Below are 22,546 nucleotides of genomic sequence, written 5' to 3'. Positions count from 1 at the left end.
CCTGACAGCTGAGAGCCATTCACTACTGGCACAGAATCATTTCTAAGCATCAGAAAAAGTCTTTGAAACATCCCTTAGACACTGACAGTCAAATTTGTCAAGAGCTATGCAAGGAGGAGGCTTAGAAATCCCTTAATTTGCCAAAATGGGAATTGTTCATGCTCCTCTTGTGCCTTCATTTGGAAACCTTACCCTTGGTTTCTACCGGAGTAGAAAGAGGCAGGTATGAAATAAACCTGAGCTAATTGAGAACAGAAAACCAGCCAAATGAAGTGGTGAGGGAGGCTGGGGCTGCCTGTGCAGGCAGGCACCTTCCGTCGAGCTGCTAACCAGCGGCAGAGCTGCATATGCAATACGACAGCATGCCGGCTCCTTCTTATTCTACTTTATTAGCCTCCTGAAGGATAACCCCCCCCCCAGGCCAGCAGTTTCTGTTACTCCTCATGCTGTCTTCCCTCCAGGGTTGTTACTGCTTTCTTTCTTTACCTATCTATAAGGCAGGCTGCCCCGATGAGAGATGCCCTGGTGATTTTATGGGCAGAAGTGGATGGGAAGGAGGTTTCTCAGCACCTGAGATTGCAAGTATTGATAGATAGGTGTGTTGTGACACGTGAGGGATTCCACTTGAAGTGAATGAGCTTCTTAAAAATGATTAAAGTTACAGGCATGTGCCAGGGGAACTGGATAGCCAGAGGTCAGCTTAAACCTGCAACAGGCAAAGGCCACCAGACTACGCAGAATTTGCATCTCGGCTACAAACCTGATACAACAGATAGTAGATTCACAAGCAAAAACACACTGCAAAGCCAGGCCCTGCTGGGTGTGCTGGAGATGGAGCACTGGGCACATCAGCTGGGGGCAGCCCCACATAATCGGGGTCTCACCCAGGCTCCTGACAGCAAAACCAACCAGACAGCTAACTAAATAACATTCCAGCACAGCAAAATCATCTTGCTTAGTTAAACTGACTATAGAGTAATTCTTCACAAGATAACTGTAAGAGAAACCACTTGGGCTATCTCAGTGCAGTTACTACAACACCTCTAACACTTGGCCACTTGCAGGGCCCAACATCAGTCATCTGCACAGCATCAGAACAAATCTGTTATTTCAAGTAACTTAAACTGGTTCTCATCCAACAACTTTGAAATTAGCTGGGTTTTTCACTCCAGCTCCTGCGGGGCATTGTCCACAAAAACTAATAACAACAACGGCAGCAATAATAACTATGAGAAAGCAAACACCCCCACAAGTATTATAACAGCTTCATCAGATATTTCAACCTCTTCTATGAGCAACTTGTATCTAATCCTCCGAGTAAATTACCCAGCGCACCGACAAACAGGCACCTAATGAAATTGCATTGCCACTGGCCCTGCTGATTTCTTCAAAGTTCCTTTTATCATAGGAAATTAGTGGATCAATTAACGCTCGTTGGAGCACTTTCTGTTTGCGGGCAGAAGAGCCCTTGCAAAGCCTGATGCAAGATCTGCAACTTGGAGAGCTACCACATGGGAGGATTAAGGTGATGGCTCAGCACGATGCGGTACCAAGACCCCTGGTTTTCCTTTTCCCTTCCCTCTTGCTTTCCTTCTCCCTTCCCTCTCAGTTTCTCCTTAAAGGCAATTGCCTAATGTTTAACAAAAGGAAAGCTGATCAATGATAGCGCAGAGCTGCTGCTCTTCTCCCAGGAGCATGAAGCTAACCTGCCACTCCTTCACTGTTGCTGTTTTTAAAGCTCTTGGACACATGATGCTTATTGCAGGCAAAACCCTTTTATTCCCCAACGTCCTCTGTTAAAGAGCTCTTACAGAAAAGGGATCCAACAGTTCATTATTTCCATCCGCTCAACACACTCCTGACATAATTGCCTTCGTACCTCATTGCGGGGCTTGAAAAGTGGAATCTGAAAAGCAGCTTTTTGCCATCAGTTTATTTATTTGCTGAAGCCCTGTTTACACAACAGAATACCACCCGCATTATTTGCCGTTCTTATAATTTGTTTAATGCGTTACGTTCGAGAGGCCACATGTGCTAATGCATCAAAGGAGTAAGTGGGCTGCTCTCACTCTATTTAAGAGAGGAGAAAACTATTTTCTGAGCCAAATCTCTCCCATCAACGCGCTTGCTTTCATCTAATTCAAGTGAGCGAGGGTGCAGGGTAAGGGAAATGCAGAAGAAGAGAGCAGGAAGAGGCACCAACGGCGCTCACTTGGATGGCAGCCACTGAATTTGTTCTTTTATGTCCTAAACATCCCTTCTCCTTCACAGGAGCCTGATGATAACATCAGAGGGATGTGCTGCTCTCCAGAGGAGCCCATGCATTACAGCCCCTCCAGCGTACACAGGTCTGTATCTCTGCTGTGTCAGTGTGTTTCTCCACTGCCACAAAACTCCTGTCTGGCAAAGAAATGCATTTCCATTTCCTTTGAAAGCTATTTGACTTGGTGGGTGTCCACGTAACACTGCAAGATGAATGCATGCTATATCCATTACAAACTGCTTTCATCTTCCATTCAGCAATAGTCATTGGATGTCAATGTATTAATTACAATCCACTGAGCCTGTTCATCACATAACATTGAAGTATTCAGTAAATACCCATTAACATATTGGAGTCTTTCCACAAATGTATCTTGCCTGACTTGGAGTGAATGGGTTCATAAAAATACATCTTAAAACAAAATAGGGAGAATAATAGTAATTCTGTAGCAAATTTTGACTCATATACATCTCATATGTTAGCAGATGACGGGTTAGTAAATTGTATTAAAAGCCAACCAGCTCCATTAGCTCTGCCAGAAGATGCTTTACACCTCACGGCAGACTCCAAACCAGTCTATTTAGGAGAGATGTGCATTTTGCATGGTTTATGTTACACTGAATAAATACTAATGATGAAAAAACCCAATAATAATTAGTGTTAAAATAAGTCTTGATGCCCTCTCTAAACTAGTCAGAACACACAACTATTTTATACCTTCTTAAGCCTGAAAATGACCATATGGGCTCGTTTCAGCAGCTGGAGATGATTTCAGTGGCTACCACAGTGTTAAATGAATTAAAGACAGACAGTGCAGCCTTTTATGCTGTTTACTGCAGAAGAATCTGGCACACAGCTCTTAGTTGCTACTGCAGGCCCCTGAAGAGAAAAGACTGAAGATAACAGCCTCTGCTATCGGTAATGACCAAATGCAACCAGATCTTATAATCACCTCTGAAACCACTTTGCCTCCAGGTCCTACAGGAATATAAACCCTATCTAGTGATGCTTGCAGATAAGCTACAGATGTAAGGACTGCCATGCTCTTTTTGGGGTTCTTTTAGGGTTTAAAAGGAAGTTTTGGATCCACCTGGTTTAGTCTGTTCATGAATCTGCATTGCCCTGCTGTAGGAAGCAGGACAGGAAGGGCCATGCCTCTCACCCTAGCCAAGGTGTCCTCAATGGGAAACCACAGCTTTTCGTTGCAGGACCAGCATAATAAGGAAAACCACATTAGCATTCCTAATAATAACTATATGAGATTCCTGTCCTGCCAATCAGGATGGCTCATTTTTAACTTCATTGCCAATGAGATTTCATCTCAGTCTCCTCATCTCAACTCTCTCTTGTTCTGTCCCTACAGGTTCTTGCCCAAAGCCCCTCTCCAGGTTTCCTGTAGCTCCTTTAGGCACTGGAGCTGCTCTAAGGTCTTCCCTTTAGGAGCCTTCTCTTCTCCAGGTTGACCCAGCCCAGCTCTCTAAACTTGTGTGTCTCACTTTTCACCCTGCTCCTGTTTTGCTGCCTTGCTTTGAAATTACTGTCATTCCCACTCACTTTCTGTCCCCTTTCCAGCAGTTTTTAGGGCTGGGATGCACAGTGCTGCAAACTGCCACCAGGTTTCAGCTGGTCACAGAGCAGGACACCGCTCCAGGTGTTTCAGTGACCAGGAAGACCTCCTTTAACACATTATTCAGGTTCCCATGATGAACAGAATGACAAATAATGCATGCATTCAGCATATTCCTCATTTTGTTAAATCCTGGTCACAAATTACTTCTCTAAGAAGCAAGTTTCTAATACTAGTACTGGGGTGTCAGTGCCTGGACTGGGGTGGAAGTTCTAGGATCGAAGTGCGGCTAAAAACGTAAGTTCTGTGGGACCTGTACTTGCTGGTCTGTAGAAAGGATAATTCTGCAGCTGTGTTTTAGATACTGCAGAGGGGAAACGTGATGGCAGAAGCGGTGCTTTGGACTCATGGCAGGCCTGAGCTCCCAGTTATTTATTTCTATTCACAGCTCTTGATTTTCTTTCTGAACTTTTGATCATCAGCAAACTTGAGAATGAGCTTTTTATGACGGTGCTAAAGACTGACATTGGTGACAGCTGAATTTCTCTTCAAACCCTGATGCCGCTGAAGCATCTCTGAAGCTTTTTACTTTTCTCTATAGGTTATCACTGCTTTTTATTCTTTTTGGAAGTATTAAAGCAGAACCAACCCTTGCGTTCAGCTTATGCAATTTCTTACCGCTATATTTCTCCGTTTCTATCTGGGCATCCTGGATCTGTCAAGGAGATTTTCTTCTGTGAAGAACATGAAATAAAAACATCTCAGCTGTGGCTCTACATAAATCGTATCATTGCACTGGGGATATGTACTGTACTTGGTAATTTTCTGATGGCTGCTCTGGCATTTTGATTAAGAAATTAGCACTGCAGCTCTGTAATGCTATACAATATCATTAAAGTACGTGCTAAATGAACTAAGAACTGGCTGATGGACAGATCTCAAAGCACTTCTCAGAGGGGACCACTCAAGTGGGTTTAGTCATCCAAAGCTGTCCAACATCTCCATCGAGACCTGGAAGGAACACAGAAATCCCAGCTGACACCAGAGAGGGATGGAGTGGAAGGAAGGACTGATGTGCTGAGTGCCCTGCATTTGCTTCACAAACCCCTCAGAAAGTCAGTCTTTGACTGAAAAATAAAAGGAAATGGCAACACAGAGTTGGGTCTGACTTTCAGAACTGGCCTCTGGTTTTGCATTAGTGGAACAAGGCCATAGGAAAGCCTGCAGTGCTTCATCCCCAGCTCATTGAAAATGCAAATTACACTTTTTAGATCCCTGCCTACGTGATCTGAAGGTGTGAAAGGGTTTGGAACTGGATGATCTTTAAGGTCCCCTCCAACCCAACCCCTTCTATGATACTATGCATGTAGGGCTGACAGCCGATTTATGATCTCACCAATACTTGTATTTGCTCTTTACTGACTTGTGTCTGCAAGTAACCAAAACTACTATTATTTGTGTATGTGAAATTGCTTCAGTGAGCATTGCTGGTACCGACCACCTAAGTATTGGAGAAATGGTATTTGCCTGGGTTTATGCACCAGTGAATCACTCATAAGTACTTATAAATATTTAAATATCCTACCCCTGCAAGGGGACGTGGAGACATTTGCTAGGGCCTGCACTACATCACCTCCAAAGCACTACTCCACATTGCAAATTCTCCCTTTAAACCCAAGCTTACCAACTCAATGCACCCTGAAAAGCATTTTAAACCCACCAGGATACTGAATTCTCACGAGTTTTCTTTGCAATTTGTAGACAATAGATTTCCAATAGCAACTTGTAATTAGTTCATTTTCTCTTTTTCAGTCATTACACATTAAGCCCGTTGACATTTTGCGGATGGCATCTTTGGAAATGAGAGAGATATGAAAAAGATACTAGAGTCTGGCAATTCACACTCGAGCGCACTGGTTCTGGTGTGCACCTAATACATCAGACAGAAACAGCACCAGTGTCAGTTGCTCTCCCTGCATTTTCATGAAAAAAACTCAGACACTAATTTTTGACCAAAAAGCACAAAATCACAATTTTAACCACATCTACGTTTGCCATTAATTCTACCAAAACTTTATTGTAGCAGATTCTTAATTCAAATCATAGTGCCAAAGTACACAAACTAAAGCGGAGTACAAAACTGAGCAGCAAACCCCGGTTAGATGAATTAGTGTCTCGTGTCAATGTGGAAACACACCCCTTTTTGGCCTAAGGCAAAACTGTGTCCTTCTTTCCGCTGTTAAGCACACAGCCACATGCAACGTATTTCTTTCTCAATCACAGCATTCTCAGTTTCTCCCTGGAACCATATTTTAGCTTCTAAAGCATTTTTGTTCAGATTGAATTTGCCTTTCTTGCTACAAATTAATTCTGTTTTTTTTTTCCTCTGAGAAAATACCTTTTACTACATTCAAAATGCAGCAAAATAATTGAGGATACAAACCAAAATCTGACTCTGACAGCTGTTCTGGGGCATGATAAACAACAGAAGGCTCTGTTGGAGCCCACTGATATTATTTTAGGCTTCAAACTCAGAAGTGAAGTTTCACAGTGAGAAGAGCTTTAAAAGAGAGAGAAAAAGGAATCACCCTTTTTGCAGCATGTGTTTCTTGGAGGGAGGGGAGAAAAAGAAAAAAGAAATAAAGGAAAATCAAAGCAATAAAGTTTTCCACGTTAAAAAATTACCTGCCCGCTAAAATGAACCTGTGAGTAAGGGTATCCCCAGCTGAGGCATCCTACATGTGTTACAGGATGATTCCTAGTGCTCAAGCCAGGCATCTTACACTCCATTTATGCAGGAGGTAAGGAGTCAGGTGTTTCTGCAGATGATCTAAACAGTAAAAACATATTGAGAGCTGGCCAAAGGCACTTCCAACCTCTAGTGTGTGCCTGGAGCTCAGTCCTGTGCTGCAGCATGGGCACCAGCCCTGCACAGAGAGCCCCTGGGCACTGGATTCCGTACCTCCACTTTGCTGAGCTGCTGCATCTACCTACAACACACCACTGCTGGCTCGGTCCAAAGAAAGCCTAAAAACCCAGTGTAATGACCAAAACCTGGCTGTGGAAATGTTGGTTACTAAATGCTTTTGCAGTGGCTTGGATGCTTGTTGGTTTTCCCCATCATCCCTGCTGCAGAAATCAAGCTAAAGGGATTTATAGTACTTTTTTAGCTTGATTTTAACTTTTAGGTTGGCTTTTTTTTTCGCCATAAGACTGCACTATTAAAGTAATCATTCCAGTAAATGATTTTATCCTTAACTTTATCCTTAACTTTATCCTCAGTAACACAGCTGCACACCATTCCTCCAGGCGAGCAAGAATGGGCTGCTTTGGCCAACCTAAGGAAACCTCATTTCTTTCCCCAGGTAGTTCACATCACCTCTAACACTGCCCCAAACCGAAAGCAGAGGCTGGTGCTTCCCGTTTTTGAAGTTGAGATATCACACAGCTCACCGAAGCAAATCAATGTTGGTAAGCTAATGAATTATTTCCAAGTTTGTACCAGTATCTGCAGCAACATGAAAGAAAAATCACATAGCAGGGAGATTACAGCTGAAGAAGCAGAGCATGGTACACAAATTGTCAATATTTTAGGACTCTGATTTGATCCTGTAGATAAGTGTTGCTGCAATATTGCTTAAGAGAACACCTCAAGCAAAAAATTCTATCTCACAATATAGTTGTCCAATATAATTAACTGGGCTTGACCAATCTAGCTGGAAGGGAGCAGTAACAAATACCCAACCCTATGTGCCATTGAGGAGAACAGATTTGAAAAGGTGTGAGTAAATGCTTCATCTGAACATGGAATTTACAGATGCAATTTCTGCTGGAACAGCTGGTTCGCTAGACACACATGGAGAACATATATTATGGACATATTTTACCCAATACAGATATTCATTTTCATTATCACCTTCCTTAAGCTGTGATGTCTACCAAGAATAGATATACTGCTGAAAGCTTCCTTCCTAACAGCTCCCTCTCCCACTTGACCCAATAGCCCTTCTTTAGGTTTCATTCCCTCTTCCTCAAGGTAGAACTGAGCTTTTCCCCAGCAAGCATCAATCTCCACGCTTCTGGAACAATTACAAAGCTCTGCCCTAAAGTAGTTTCCAGCAAGTCAGAAATATGCACACCTCAAAAATAAATCTGGTTTATGCTCCACACTTCTAAGGAGCCTCTGAGGGATGCCTGGAGGGGTCAGCAATGGATGGCTCGCTCCTCTGCATTGCCTGGTGGGGAATACAGCCACCGGAGATTTTAGGATGAATGCAATAAATCTGGAGCCAGTCCAACACCATTCACTGCTGAAATATGCTCCTTCCGAACAATATTTGTGCTCTTTAGATAATAACATATCCATAGATGATACGTCTCTCATCTTAGAGAGACAGCATTTTTCTGCCTACATGCAACATATATGCATAAATGCTTGGGAAATGACAACTGGACTGAAAAATAACAATTCAGCGTTTTTCTTTAAAACTACCTTTGTAGCTTGGGGTTGGGTTTTTTGGTCCAAATAGGACATCAAGTATCACAAAATGCTGCTACAGAGCTATGAGAATCCGTGTGATAGAGCAGCCTTGGCAGGCCACACTGGGAAGCACAGGGCATGCAAAGTGATCTCAAAGCCACGACAGTGTGGAGACGGAGTGATTATCTTGTGGTATAACTGCAACCTGATACAGTGAAATAGAATCATGGAATGGTTTCGGTTGGAAGAGACCTTAAAGCTCATCCAGTTCCAACTCCCTGCCATGGGCATGGACAACTTCCACTAGATCGGGTTGCTCAAAACCATAATGAAATGCAAAGTGAAGCTGTGAGCCAGAGATTTTGGTTAGGAGAATACTCTAATTGGCAATGAGCTAGAATTCAAGGGGATTTTATCGCAGGATTAATAACTTCTTATTAGCTAAACAATGTTGACAAGATAAAGCCATTTTGATGGAACGCATGTTTCCCCTCCCTTTGATATATTTGTATTACAAATTGACCTGTCCACATTGCTGATAATATAGATCTAGAAGAATACACTGATTTTTTTATTCCTTCAGCTAGGCTGCCACATCTGCCAGCCTGCTACTTTTCCATTATGGAAGACAACAGGAATGCCAAAAGTGACATGTCTAATTCTAACAGCCTGCAGTCAAGATACAGCTCCAGGAGTCATATCCAAAAATCACTCATCTGAGCATATTTAAAGTATGACTCAGCTGGGTACGTGCTTGCCAATTCACCAGACTATCTTCACGCTGATTAATTAGACGCATGCTCTCCTTTAGCACTTAGAACAACTAAGCCCTTCATTTATTACTCACTTATTGACTCTTTGTGACAATATAATGACAACAGACAAATATATTTGCTAGCACTCTAATTTTAGAATGTGAAAATCTTGAGATCATCAATAAACAATTAAAATCATTTAATTATGGCCCTGAGCCTGCTTATCTAATAACATTTATTAATGACAAATTAAAGACACCTACAAGTTGTTCTTGCCAGAGCTGCCAGGAGAGCATTTCATCCATCTCATGCATTACTTATGTATGATTAAAGCAATTCAAACAGTGATACTTAGGTCTGCGTTAATAGATATTTCTAGGCGTCCTCATAGGCACAAGCAGCTCCTAGAAATTGTATTTTGGGTGTTCAGAAACAAAAGAACTTTCAGAAAATCAGAAGAAAGATGATAGGGTTAGTAGGTGGGCCGCTATTTCTGTCCATAATCTAAAGCTGTGCATTCAGATGTGTATGAAAATGGTTATCATGTGTAGAAATTAGTATTAAAAATAGCACCTACTGCATGTACTGCTTGGAAGGGTGAAACCAAGTTTCAGGAAAGGTAAGAGGATGGGTTTATCTCATCCGTGCACTTTTCATTCATTTACAGCTGATGAACACGAATAGGGATCAAAATGCCCTTTGAATTCCGTGGGTCTTGGAAAGAGACGATAGGTCAAGAGAAAGCAAGAGACAGACGGAGTGAGAAAAAGACCATTTTGTGGCTCTGTTAAGTTACAGAGAGGCCAGGAGACTCTTTAAAACAAAATACAACATCTAAAGCAGCACAGAATGACAAATTGGCAGCTCTTTGCATTGCCAAGGTCATCCGCAAACCTTTCCAACACTGCATCGCTATACCAGAACACAGCGCACCCAAACAGATGTGACGGAGGCTTTGAGAGAATAAATTAGATTGAGACTTTCTGATGTCACTGAATGCTGGTCATTATGTTCCTCAGCTTGCTAAGCAGCCAGCCCTGCAGCCTGCTGCCAGCATGCAGAAATGAGCAGCTTGGGTGGATTTCAAGCAACAAAACCATCGCCTGAATAGGCTAAAAATGTGAAGGATGTGCAGAACGTTGTACCCTTAACTGCTCCTACAAGCCTAATTCTGGCTTATAGCAAAGCACAAACTTCATAAACACTCAAAGTGTGTGCTTAAGACAAGTGTTTGAAGTATTTTTGAAGGTTTTTTTTCCTACATCATGTAATAAAGGAAAGAGATAAAATCATACCCAACTAAAGTTCCCCAAAATTTCAGAAGTTCTAAGCAAGCAACTTTGTTTTTAAATTGAAAACTGATAAGCCACTAACATAAAGGCAAAAATTCTGAGGAAATTTGTCATAGTCAGTCTGATTTTCAGCTTCAGATGAAGAACAATTCTCTTCGTACCCCAAATACTCTTGATAGACACTCATTGTTATGCCTCGGGTTTTGTTACAGTATTTTTGCAGTTTATTGATTACTGTCTCTGGTCCCTGGCTAATATTTTGTACTTGTCTTATTTTCATTGCCTACTTAAAATTCACTGAACCAAAACCTCATACAAATGACTCCTGGAATTCAGCTTCAAGTTGCTGTGACTTTGAGAACCCATTGATCCGAATATGCTCCGAATAACTACATGTCAAGCCTTTATAGCAGGGTTAATTCACTTTATGGCCTTCTTAATGCATGAGGTTTTATGTTTTACTGTATATCTGCTGTTTTGAGTGTGCTGCGTTGAATTAAATGCGTATGTGGTTCAAACAGGTCCAAGGTGACAACTGGGGCTAATTTTAAAGCACTTTTAAACAGCCTTCCAGTACCTAAACAGGCCAACAAGACATCTGGAGAGGGGCTTGGCACAAGGGCCTGTAGGGACAGGACAAGGGGAATGGCTTGAACCTGCCCGAGGGGAGACTGAGCTGAGCTCTTAGGCAGAAGCTCTTCCCTGTGAGGGTGCTGAGGCGCTGGCACAGGGTGCCCAGAGAAGCTGTGGCTGCCCCATCCCTGGCAGTGCTCAAGGCCAGGTTGGACACAGGGGCTTGGAGCAAGCTGCTCCAGTGGAGGGGGTCCCTCCCCGTGGCAGGGGTTGGAGCTGGAGGAGCTTTAAGTCCTTTCCAACACAAACCATGCTGGGATTCTATGAATATTATACAAATTTGCATCTTTTTTATCAAAAAGCCAGAAGTAAAAAAAGAAAAAAAAACTAGAATCCACACTCTTTAGAAAAGAGGGTATTTAGCAAAAACAGAGGTTCTTCATTAGCATCACAGCTTGCCAAAGAGCAACGAGTTATGCACCAGTGCAGGGCACATGGCAACTATCACGCACAAAGCTTTCCCCACCAAGCATATATTGGAGCAGGGTGCCCTTGTTTAGAAAATAAAATCAAGAGCTACTGATATTATTTTGTCTATAAAATGCCACATGCAAAAGTTTGAGAGTCCAGTTTAAGAAGCAATCGACTTGTCACTGGCCTGCACTCAACACTTCCAACAGCTGAACCCTGATTTTCTTTAGAGAGTATTAGCCACATACATGTACTGTGTAGCTCTGATCATTGAAAAAAAACAACACATTTTCTGCCTTTCTGTTTTAGTCTCCCAAAGGGACAGGCCTCAACAAAACTTTCTATCATCCAGGAGAAGGAGACAACATGGGCCTTTTCCAGGGAAGGACTTCGGTGAATGCTTAACTTAAAGCATGAACATAAAGTAATGAGGATAAAAGGGATGACACAAGGACTTATTTTTCCACACTTAGTAGCTTGGTGACCTAGGGATCCCTGCAAATGGTGCTGAGATATATAGCAAGACTGCACATAATCCAGTAACATGGAAACAAATGCAGAAAACATCATTCCCAGGCAGAATATTCAGTAAAACACCTTCCCCACAACAAACACTCACATTACCAGAAGACATTTAGAGAGGTTACCACCATGTATCCTCAGGGTTATTCAGAAGCCACATACTCAGGTCTACAGACCTGGCCAGCTCACCAACATCTCTCCACTGCCATCAACAAGGAGCACAACAAAATACACATGAAAACAATAAGCCTCACACACTTTAAGCAAACTCCGAGCTCATGCTTATCCTTTGGAGCACAATAACCTTTAGAAACAAGCCTTACATAGTGTTTCCATTGCATGAAACACAAAGAGAAATTATCTTTGCTGACCATAACTAGGAAAGCAATGTTGCCATCACAGATAGTCATGTTTTCAACACTCAGGAGAGACAAAAGCCTCAGACTCACGGAAGGCTGTGTAGAGCTCCTGCAGTGTTAAGCGACCATCGTTGTTGTAATCATCAAACCGGAGAAGGTCTTCTAGTGTACAATCCAATAAATCATCTTCCAGGTCCTCCTCCTTCATTAGCTGTAGCAAAGAGAACAGGAAAATCTTACATTAAATGTACAGCTACAGACCCCCATCCTGGCTCATCCAACAGGTTTTCCATTACATGACCTTTGGGGAGAGATACAGTTATCATATACATCATTATGTATTTGCTTTGTGAAAACAAGGGAAGTCTGGTTTTCTTCTCTGTAAGTAAGGACAAAATTGTGTTCCTTGCTTTTAGGACTACAAGAATGCATGGTATTTTCAACACTAAAAGTGTTTTTCCAGCCGCTGACAGTTTGTTTCTTATGTATTGCAAATATTTCACACGCTCTACATTAAAAATGGTGAGAGCTTTCAAAGTCATACATCCAACTTAGCAAACAGCCAAAACCAGACCTAAGCATAACAAACATATTGGGTTCTCCTGATTTATTGTAGAACGTGAAGAAAACTGCTGAAGTGTTGCATCTTCCAGGCAGGAAAGCTTTTTGCTGTAGTCCAGGGACTCTTTTATTTACTATTCTAGTCCTGGCCCATTATATTGAAGCAATTTAAAGTAATAATGCTAAAAAAATGACCCTTCACCTAGCAAGGAAATGTGTTCAATAAAAGTGAGATCAACCATAACTTCCAAGATCAATCTTCTAATGATGGAAATTTCCCTTTGTCTATCTTTGTATTGGAAATTGATTAACTTTTCATAAGACCGACAAGTTTTTACTAGTCCTTTTGATTTAATGTCAAGGGAAAAAAAACACCAAAATGACCACAAAACACTTCAGCTGCAACAAACTTGGTAGATTTATGAATCTGACTTTAAAATACATGAAAGTTTGAAATGGAAACAACATTTCTATTACCACCAGTTTTAATAGCCCTTTATGCCCATGGCTGCAAAACACTGCAGGGTTCAGAGGGAAAGTATTCGATGGGGTGTGCCAGCAGCCAGGAGGCAAAGCAGCTCTAAATAGAGAGGGATGGACCACCTGCTGCCTAAAGCAATCCTGTTGTGGAGAATAACCAAGTGGGCAAAGACCCTCATCACCTCCCAGTGCAAGGAGCTGCCCCAATGCAGGACTGTCCTTTCCGGCTGGTCTCTGTTTGCAGCTTCTCCTTTGGGGTGAAACCCTCTGCAATGAGCCTCCTAAAGATCCCCCTGCAGGCCCTAAAACTGCCTTTTTCCTGCAGCAGAGCACGTTACCTGCCTCGTGTTTTTCCTTGCACACAAGGTTATAGTGCTCGAGAGATTCTTTTTCCTTTAAATATAAGACCGAAAATGCACGGCAGCAGCTCATGCAGCAGCCAGAGAGGAGGAGATCCCACTGCACCATGCTCGCTTCAGCTGCCTCTACCCACGGGCAACAAAATCCCCATCTTTGGGGGAATTCTGAAGTTGCAGAGAGCCAACCCAAATCAACAACAAAGCTGCCTAACAAAGCAAAAGAAGGCCTGGCAAGACTGTAACATGGAAAATTAGCTATTCCTCATTACCTAAAAGGAAAACCCCTTGAAAACTGGGAGAATAAACTGGCCACATAGGAGCATGTGAAAGTCATCTAGCTGCTTGAGCTAAGAGGAGAAATCAAGAATTAACACTCTACACATAAACTGTGACCACTACTGCTGTGAGACCCTACAGCTGCTCTGCAGATGTGTCCTCAGCACCATCAGGACATCCACCACACTCCCACCAAGGGGTTCAAGATCACCATCATTCAAGGAGGGATTAAAAGTATTCATGGCTTATCTGTACTCTGCATTAATGGGTGGTATGAGGTCTTTATAGAGGTGATCATGCTCTGTAGTGCTGGTGGCAAGCTTTTGAGTGGTTTTCTTTGGGTGAAGGGACTCCTAGCTGAGGGCTGAACTTAATCCAGTCATTGAACCGCAGTGGGCTCCAGATGTGCAAGCACGTTTACTGGTTTTGATAACAACGAAAAGAACTGAAATGATAGTAGTCAAGGTCTATGCTTGTGAGAGAGACCTGGGCTCCCAGCACATCTGCAAATGAGCCCAAAGTAACTTTGCAGCAGACCTTAGAGCACTGAATCCTCCTCCTTTAAAATGCAGGTGGCTGTTTCTTCCAATGGTAATGGCTTACAGGGTGCCAAACCTTTATTTCCATGAGAGGTGTGTTTTAATATCCTGACGGAATAAGTTTCATGTAAAAGGGGGTGGGGGGAATGGGATTGTAGAACACGCACTTATGCAAAAACTGGCTTTGAATTCAGATAAAAGTGTTTCCTCCTACCTACCATGTCTTTATAAAAAAAACATTGCATTTAGATGAACTATTGTATATATTCATAGCTCTGAGATCTAAAGGAATTTCTGCTGACACTTTGCGTTGTGCAGAAAGGACCATGCATCATGTCAACAGCCTGAGGATTAAAGTGCAGAGCAAAGTGTCCTACACAGGAGCGAGCTGAGGGAGGAGAGAGCTTGTGCCTGCGCTCACAGCTTGCATTTACACACTGCAACTACAACGTGCTTTGTGCTCACTGGGAAGCATGAGTGCAGATGAAATGCTCCTGCAGAGCACAGGGGGAAGGGGCAGCTCACAGGTCCAAGGCAGGTATTGGCTTCCAAAAGCCTGTTAAAAGGCGTTTGCTTCTAATAACATGGAAAAGACAAGATCTCCCTGCATCTGGCATAATGCATTTTCTCATATTTACAGGACCATTTTACCAGCTCTGCATGTGCAAGGAGCAAGTTCAGGACATGGAGTAATCAACCTGAGTAACCTGGGCTCTGTGCTCAGTTCACTTTACCAATTAGATGAATTCCAACAGCACAGCAAGCCCATCATTAAAAATAACAGTTTTCTTTCCAGCTCCCACCCTTTCTATCCTTACCCAGTTCTGCTCATCACCTCAATCCCCAGCATCTGCTGGGGATTTGGGGAAAACAGACCTGCTAAAAAACATCCCAGCTTTGTTGTCATGTTACTACATGCAAATGCACGGTCCAGAAGGCAGGGAGGAAGAATTAAGAGATTTCTGCCTTACCTACACACTCCTAAAAAATCCACATTAATTCTCCCCAAGCTGGCTAGCTGGAAATACTTCAGAAGATGACGGCTAGCAGCAAGGATGAGTATCTGTTTTCAGAGGCATGGATGGGGCTGGAATGCTGCCATGTTTGCTGTTTGCAGAGGAGCTTCAAATGTTTGAGACAGCACCATCTCCCTAGAGATGCAGAGAGAGGCTCACAGGCTGCAGTAGATTTCCCTCCTTTACCTGCTGCCAGGCCGGACAGTTACAAACGACTGTTCTCAGCAGAGTGCTGCTGTGTTACATTCAATTCACACTGACTGAAAAACGCAATCCACTTCATAACCCCATTGTCACTGAACAAGAAACCCACCTGCGCCAGTTCGGAGCTGCTGAGGTGCCCATCGCCGTTCACATCCAAGTGCTTAAACAGCTCTTCAACTAAAAAGCGCTTCTGGGATGCTCTGTCCTTGGCTGGGCTGCTCGGCAGGCTTTGCCGATGAGCCTGCAGGTCCAGGAGGATGCTTTTGAGGCGGTTGTAGTCTGCCATGGTACAGGTGTCACCTACAAGATAAAACCACATTCCTGGACATCAGATTAGCCTTCATCTTTTCAAAGGACTGAGCTCCTAAAGGGAAAGACAAGGCACAGCCAAAGACAGGTTGTCTGCATGTACAGCATCACTCAGCTCTGCACTTGAGGAGCTCCTGAAGTCGTTACCTTTTATAATAGCTGGCAGTTTTGTTAAATCCTGCTGTCAAGGATGCTCTACAGCATGCTATTTTCCAGATTACAGGGCTTCAGTTACAGACTTCCATGCTCAGCTTTGTAATCCCTACCCCTATTAAACTGGCTCTACATTTTTGCAAAGATATATTCATTTATGCTGGGATTCCAAGGTGAAAAATAAACCCGGAAGAGCTGATGCTTAGGAAGTGCCACAAACAGAAATAAACGGTACACCTGAGAGTCACCCTGTGCCAAACATGGGGCTGAGCTAAAGGAATCCTTAAAGGCAGCCCAGGGTGGTCAGATGGAAGGAGGGAGGACAGCGAGGAGCCCCTGCGGCTACGGTGTCACTGGTGCCTGAGCACATCACCCGACTCCAGACTGACATAAGCGCTTGCCTCAACCCCTGACCAGGGAGAAAGGTTATCATCACAGAAAAGCCCTTAAGCCCCTTGCTCTGAAGCAGCACGGACTCGGCTGGAGGAATCAGATTGAACCTTCATGACCCTGAAAGCTCACGCTGCACTCACAGCAGCCAGCTCTGCTGCGGCTCTTCCCTGGAGAGCGCCTTGCTTTGATTTAAGGGCATCCTTCTACAGAAAAAACACATCCTGATGCCTAAAGTGGTGTAAGATGTTACAGCCCTTTTCTGCTCAGCTGTTGTCCTTCAGAGCTTGGCAGAATGAAGGATGGCGACTGTCCTTTGTTGTGCAAACCTGTTTGCTTTAGTGTAGACCACAACAGGAACCTGGCTGACTCTGCCTCGGAGGAGACCCTGGAGCACTCTTGTGCTCCAGCTGTCCCCTTAGATGCCCTTCTCTTGTAATGTATTTTTGCTAACGTAGATGTCCTTATTCTCTATAATGGTGGTTTCAAAAACATCATTTTGTTTAAGTCCTATCACTGATCCTACTGGTGGATTAAATCTAAGGGATCCTGGTCTCACCTCTGTTTAAGGGACAACACCCTTGCACATCAGCTCCCCAGAGGCTCCAAACGTTATTCCTCTGAACAACAACTGCAGACTGGCACACTGACAACAACGTTCCTGTCCTTTTCTTGCTGAGCTGCACCATTTCTCATCTTTTGGTTGCACTCCAACTGAAACCCAATTAAGATTCCAGGTGGGAGGCACTCCTCTCATATCAAACCCATCGACTGTCAACCCTTCATATATTGTGCTCACAGCTTCAAAACCACCGTGACATGAGAAGGTGAGAGGACACAGAGGCTGGACATGCACTCACCAGTCAGGTCAGTGCCCTACTGCTCCACGAGCAGTAACTGCAAGACAAGGCTCATTTTCCACCCTGAACTCAGACCCTTCTTGTTTGGAGAGTTCCTCTCTGGGATATTAAGCTGCTTTTCCTTCTCTCTAAACAACCTCCAAGGAGCTCCTGGTCCCACATGGGATCAGTCTCATTTTACAGAGAAAAAAAGCTATTCAGCTACTATTAGTCTATGTGCATAACGTGTGTTAAACAGAATTTCCAGAATGAATTGCATGTTAATGCAATGCCAAAATACAAGCAAAGAGCAGATGTCACAGAATCACAGACTGGTTTGGATTGGAAGGAACCTTAAAGCTCACCCAGTTCCAACCCCCTGACCGGTGATGCACCCAGGCTCTCGACCGTGCCGCATGGTGGGAGCCAGGAGATGTTGATCCGCTTTCACTGCATCGCAGCCCCCTTGATTCTCCCATCCTCTGAAAACAAAGCCTGAAAACAAAACTGCTTTTCTTGTAAAAAGCACACACTGCTCCAGGCTGCAAGGCAGCCCATTTGGGGAATTTCAGAGGGTCAAAGCCATGCTGCAGCCTCCAGGCAAATGTGATGGGCATGAAGAATGGGATGAAGGAAACGGGAAGGGCAGAGGTGGTGATAACCTCTGGCTGCAGTTCCCACATCCTGCTATAAGCTCACTAACCACTCTGCTCCCATCACCACAGTACTGCTGTATCCAGGGTCAGGGACCATTGACACAGCAGAGCTCCATCCTGCATGGCAGGGTGATGCCATTCCAGTGCAAAGACAACCAGCAGTAAGACAATTAGGTCCCTATTTAGACAGTAACTCCAGCTCCACACGTTGTTAGCACACAGTGCAGTTGGAAGGTCAGAAGGTGCCCTGAGCCCCTGTCAAAACTGCTCTAACACCTCATTACCTTCACTTCCCTCAGGAGAATGATGACTGCAGCTCTGCTGGAAGTGGGTCCCTTGGCATCACTGCACAGTGTGACTGTGACAGACTCTGTGGGGCTCACACCTCTGAGCTTCTTCCCCTGCCACTGACACACCAGAGGGTTGTAGTGACACATATATGCATAGAAATCACAGAACACCAGGTTGGAAGGGGCCTCAAGCATCACCTGGGCCAACCTTTCAACAAATACGTATATCTAATTTATACATTTAATCTCACTGCAGAGGGATAAACAGGGGAAAATCACTGCGGATCAAAGGAAAGATCATATTTGACCTGAAAGTATAACCTTATAGGAAGTCTGGCCAAAATCGTTCATGCTTGGGATGTTTGAGCTGATGTTTTGCTGTGCAACCCAGACTTAATGCTGTTTTAAACACAACATCAACGGATGCTGGAGGCACTTCATAAAAGCCACTGACTGCTCCTCCAGCTCCAGCAAGGAAGCGAAGGAACAACTTGAATCACTGGGCAAGCCAATGCAAAGGACAGGTAAACTCTTCTATAGTAAAGATCCTTCCCCTCCTTTACTAGGCAATATTATTTCATGTCTTATCTTCCCTACAGAGACTGGTAACAGTCCTTCCTCAGACCTGACTGCATAGGTGTCACAAAGGACGGCCCTGTACTTTCTCTCCTTCCCACCAGCCCCTCTCCTGCTGTCAGTGACACTTGTAATCTTCTTAACATTGTGCATAGGATCTACCAGCTTTATCTACTAAATACCACCTCTTTAGGCAGCCACCCCTTGTTCTGTTCTTCCAGGTATTACAACCATGGCTGTTAAACAAAAAGCAGCACAGAAAAGCCGCTGCATGCCTTCTCGCTTATCCCCACTCTTGTCTCCGCTTTACTAAGTACCCCCAGCAGCTTCCTCTGCAGCATAAGCTCATCATTAGCAGGTTATCTCACCTCAGACTGCTCACGCTGCTATGTCTGGCTAATGGATATGTCTCAGCTTGGTTTCCTTGTTAGGAGCTGCCTGGGGACTTAGGTTCTGTTTGCAATTGCAACCAGAAGCCTTCCAGCCTGCACGCAGGGAGGTGACCAGCACTGCTCTTCAGACAGGGGTTTCACAGGACTTCTTCCCTGCCTGTTAGTGAACAGCAGAAATGCCACTGTGTGTGCTTTCGGTGCCTGTGCTGCACTCCTGACAGCTCATCTCCTGTCTGTATTGCCAACCGATCCGCTCCATCCTCACCACACAGCTGGGGGACGTCACACACAGAGAGCCCAATACACAGATTTGGGGTGAGTTGAGTCTGCTGTTCCGTCTTCCATGCCCTAAACTAATGCTGCACTTGATTATCCTTCACAACTTTATTGGAGGGCTGCTTAGAAAAAAGGCACACGTTTTACTTCTCTATCTTTAACCAGCATCCCAGTCTGATTTATGCTGCTGACTCCAGGAGAAGAGAAGACCTAAGGGCATACCAGCGGCATCAGACATCAAAACTAAAATGCTGATCGTCTAACACAGGGTGGGGATTTTTCACAGCAACTTTAATAACATAATACCACTATATCTGGATTCCAGCGTAGAAACTACCAATAAATAAATAAATACAAGTCCACCTTCACCATTTCAAGAGACTATCACTTCTACTCTTTTGAACGCAAACCCAGTTTGACAGCAACGCTTTGTACAACAAACGCAAGCTTTCCACGGGAAAAGCTGCATGGGTTTTGTCCTGTGCCAGGATGCTCTGGGCAGGGCTGCTTTTGTTCCCATCCCACTGCTGGAGGCCAGCCTGCATCCCTCCTGCAAACTCTGTGCCTGACTTTGCAGCCCTAAGAAGAAAACACTGGTGACTTTCAAACAAACCTCACACAGGGTGCAGCTCCCTCCCGTGCTCTATGGATAACACTTCAATGCACTTCTCACGCTCAACACAGGGATTTCTAGCAATTTTTATTGTAGAAATGGACCATTAAATCCATCCTCCCCATCCCCAAACCCTGCTCCTGCAGGAGCCACATCCCTGTGATGTTGGATGGAGCAGAACATGAGGAACCAAACTGCAACACCCCGTGGCCAGGGAAGGCCATGATTTCCCCCTCCGCACCAGGGGAGATCTCTACAGAAACAAGCCCTTTTTATCTATTCCCAGCACTTTCAAACCCAGTGAAGCCTGGCACCGTTTGAATGCAAAACCCAGACAGACAGGCAAAGAAAAACAATGAGACAGAAGGAAAAGAAAAGAAAAATCCAGTGTATTAAGGTCTGATTACTAAAGTGTGGCCAATAACCGTCACATTTACACGCTCCGCTCACTCCAAGCAATGCTGTTTCTTGCTCCGTTTTGCAGCAGCTACGTAATTCATCCTGTTTAGCACTTCTGCATGCTTTGGCAGATAAAATATTGATCAGCCTGCCAAGAAACACAGAGTGCCATTCTGTTTTCATGTCAGAACTCAGTAATGAACTACATTTATCAAGAGCATCCCCTCTGTGAAAGGTCAGTGGCGGATGTGGCTAAATTGTGATGACAGATCATTAATCCAGCTCCCTCAATAATTGCCCTCTTTAAGAGTTTTACTCCTGGTTTCTGCGAATTGCAGCAGGGTTTTACAGCGGGATCCCAAAGCAATCTTCAACCCACTTCTGAATCAAAGCAGACAATGGAGAAACAGCAAGGCTGAGGATTAAAATCTCCTTCAGAGAAGTGCAGTTAGCAAAGTAAAAATAAAGCGAGGAAGTGCAGAGCTTGCTTTGATGGGTACACTAATCTCCCTGTAAAATACTGTTGTGCAAGGTGCCTTACAATGCAATGTAGAGATGTCAGTACTTTAAATACCAGTGATCCGATAACGCCTATGGGGCACCAATCCCAATTCCCTGGTGTTCAGCTAACCTGACAGTAGGTGTGAACCTAAACGTTTGCAGATGTCCTTAGAGGATTTAAGCCCCACTGGTTATTGAGCTATTTCGCAGTAGTACAGGGGCTGCATGAAGGGCAGATGGCTTCTGCAGCTCTTCATGGGATCTATGACAAAAGCTGGGTAAGTCATTAGCATCCAGGCTAAGGATAAAAGTGTGATTATCTGCACAAGAAGGTATATACGGAGATACAAGCTTCTTGTGACCCTCCAAAAACTCTGGAGGAAGTTCCCATCGGTGCAGCCCAGGACTCCAGTCCTGGAAAATCTGCAGTGATGCTGCTAATCCCAACCATGCCAACACAGGATTAGACTCCATATGATATCACTGCAGGAGAGTTAGGACATGACGGTTAAGCATCCCACCTGAATCCCACAGCATCCTCTACCAGAAATGCTCCCATGACAGGAGGACCATGCTTATGCTCACTGCCACCATGGAGAAGCATAACAACAACCCATTACAAATAAACCCATAACAACAACCCATTACAAATAAACCACCACCAAAGGTGAACTCCAGTGGCACTAATTTTCCAGGCAACAATTCCCCACCACCAAATGTGGTAATAAAGAGCTGTTTGGAGCAAGCTCAGGAGTGTCATTTCTAAGGCAGGAGGTACAGGGGATGTCATTTTATATGACAGTTGCTCTTAGACCTGGTGCTATTTTTGGCTGTTCCTAAGGCAGTTTTCTAGCTTCAGGAAGAAATCCAGTGCAGGAGGTGGTGATGAGAAGAGTTAACCGATGTACAGAGGGGTTAGGGTTAAGCCGCTTGCTTAACAACGCTACTGCTTACTTATGCTTACTCAACAAATGCGTGCTCAACACTGATCGTGCTTGCCAGAACAGAGTGGGAGGACCAAGGCTATTGATAAGAGGGAAGAACAGTGACTCCTGTTCTCTGGACCCCTAAACCAGCTGAGATCAGCTTTGCAGTTTGGACAGGGACTGAATCACCAGGGAACGTGCGCAATGACTGGAGATGAGAAGTTCAAGGAAGACTCGTTTAACTTCATCTTGAGACCCTTGCCCATGACCACCAGGAGACCCTATGAAAGCAAGGACCTTTTACCTCATTCTAATATGAAGTGGGGATAGGTCATGGTTATGTGTAGGTGTGTTGCATAACCTCATGAATATGTAATAGTTTAGAGGACAAATATGAAGGAGGACAACGCTGATGTGCGCATGCCTTTGGAGGAGCGATCCCCCATGCGCCTCAGCGCTGAATAAAGCAGACCTGCTTTACAACTTTAACGAGTTGTGGAGTCTGCACG

General features: G+C 44.1%; 1 protein-coding gene across 4 annotated transcripts in view; it reads right to left on the bottom strand.

Annotated features, from left to right (window-relative positions):
- The window catches only part of LOC133209343 (follistatin-related protein 4-like), a 203,484-nt gene that overhangs the window by 82,715 nt on the left and 98,223 nt on the right, over positions 1-22,546 (bottom strand). For all 4 annotated transcript variants that reach the window (XM_061347953.1, XM_061347964.1, XM_061347945.1 and 1 more), the window contains 2 exons: positions 15,827-16,017; positions 12,373-12,493 (listed from right to left, as the gene is read on the bottom strand). In XM_061347953.1, coding sequence (XP_061203937.1) covers positions 12,373-12,493; positions 15,827-16,017 — 312 coding nt within the window. The remainder of the gene's footprint in view (positions 1-12,372; positions 12,494-15,826; positions 16,018-22,546) is intronic.

The sequence above is a fragment of the Neopsephotus bourkii genome, unplaced genomic scaffold (genome assembly GCF_033783945.1).
Source record: "Neopsephotus bourkii isolate Nb327-2 ecotype Australia unplaced genomic scaffold, CSIRO-AGI_Nbou_v1 NB_52, whole genome shotgun sequence".
NCBI lineage: Eukaryota > Metazoa > Chordata > Aves > Psittaciformes > Psittacidae > Neopsephotus > Neopsephotus bourkii.
Note: the sequence above shows the minus strand (reverse complement) of the source record. Positions and strands in the feature narration are given on the sequence as shown.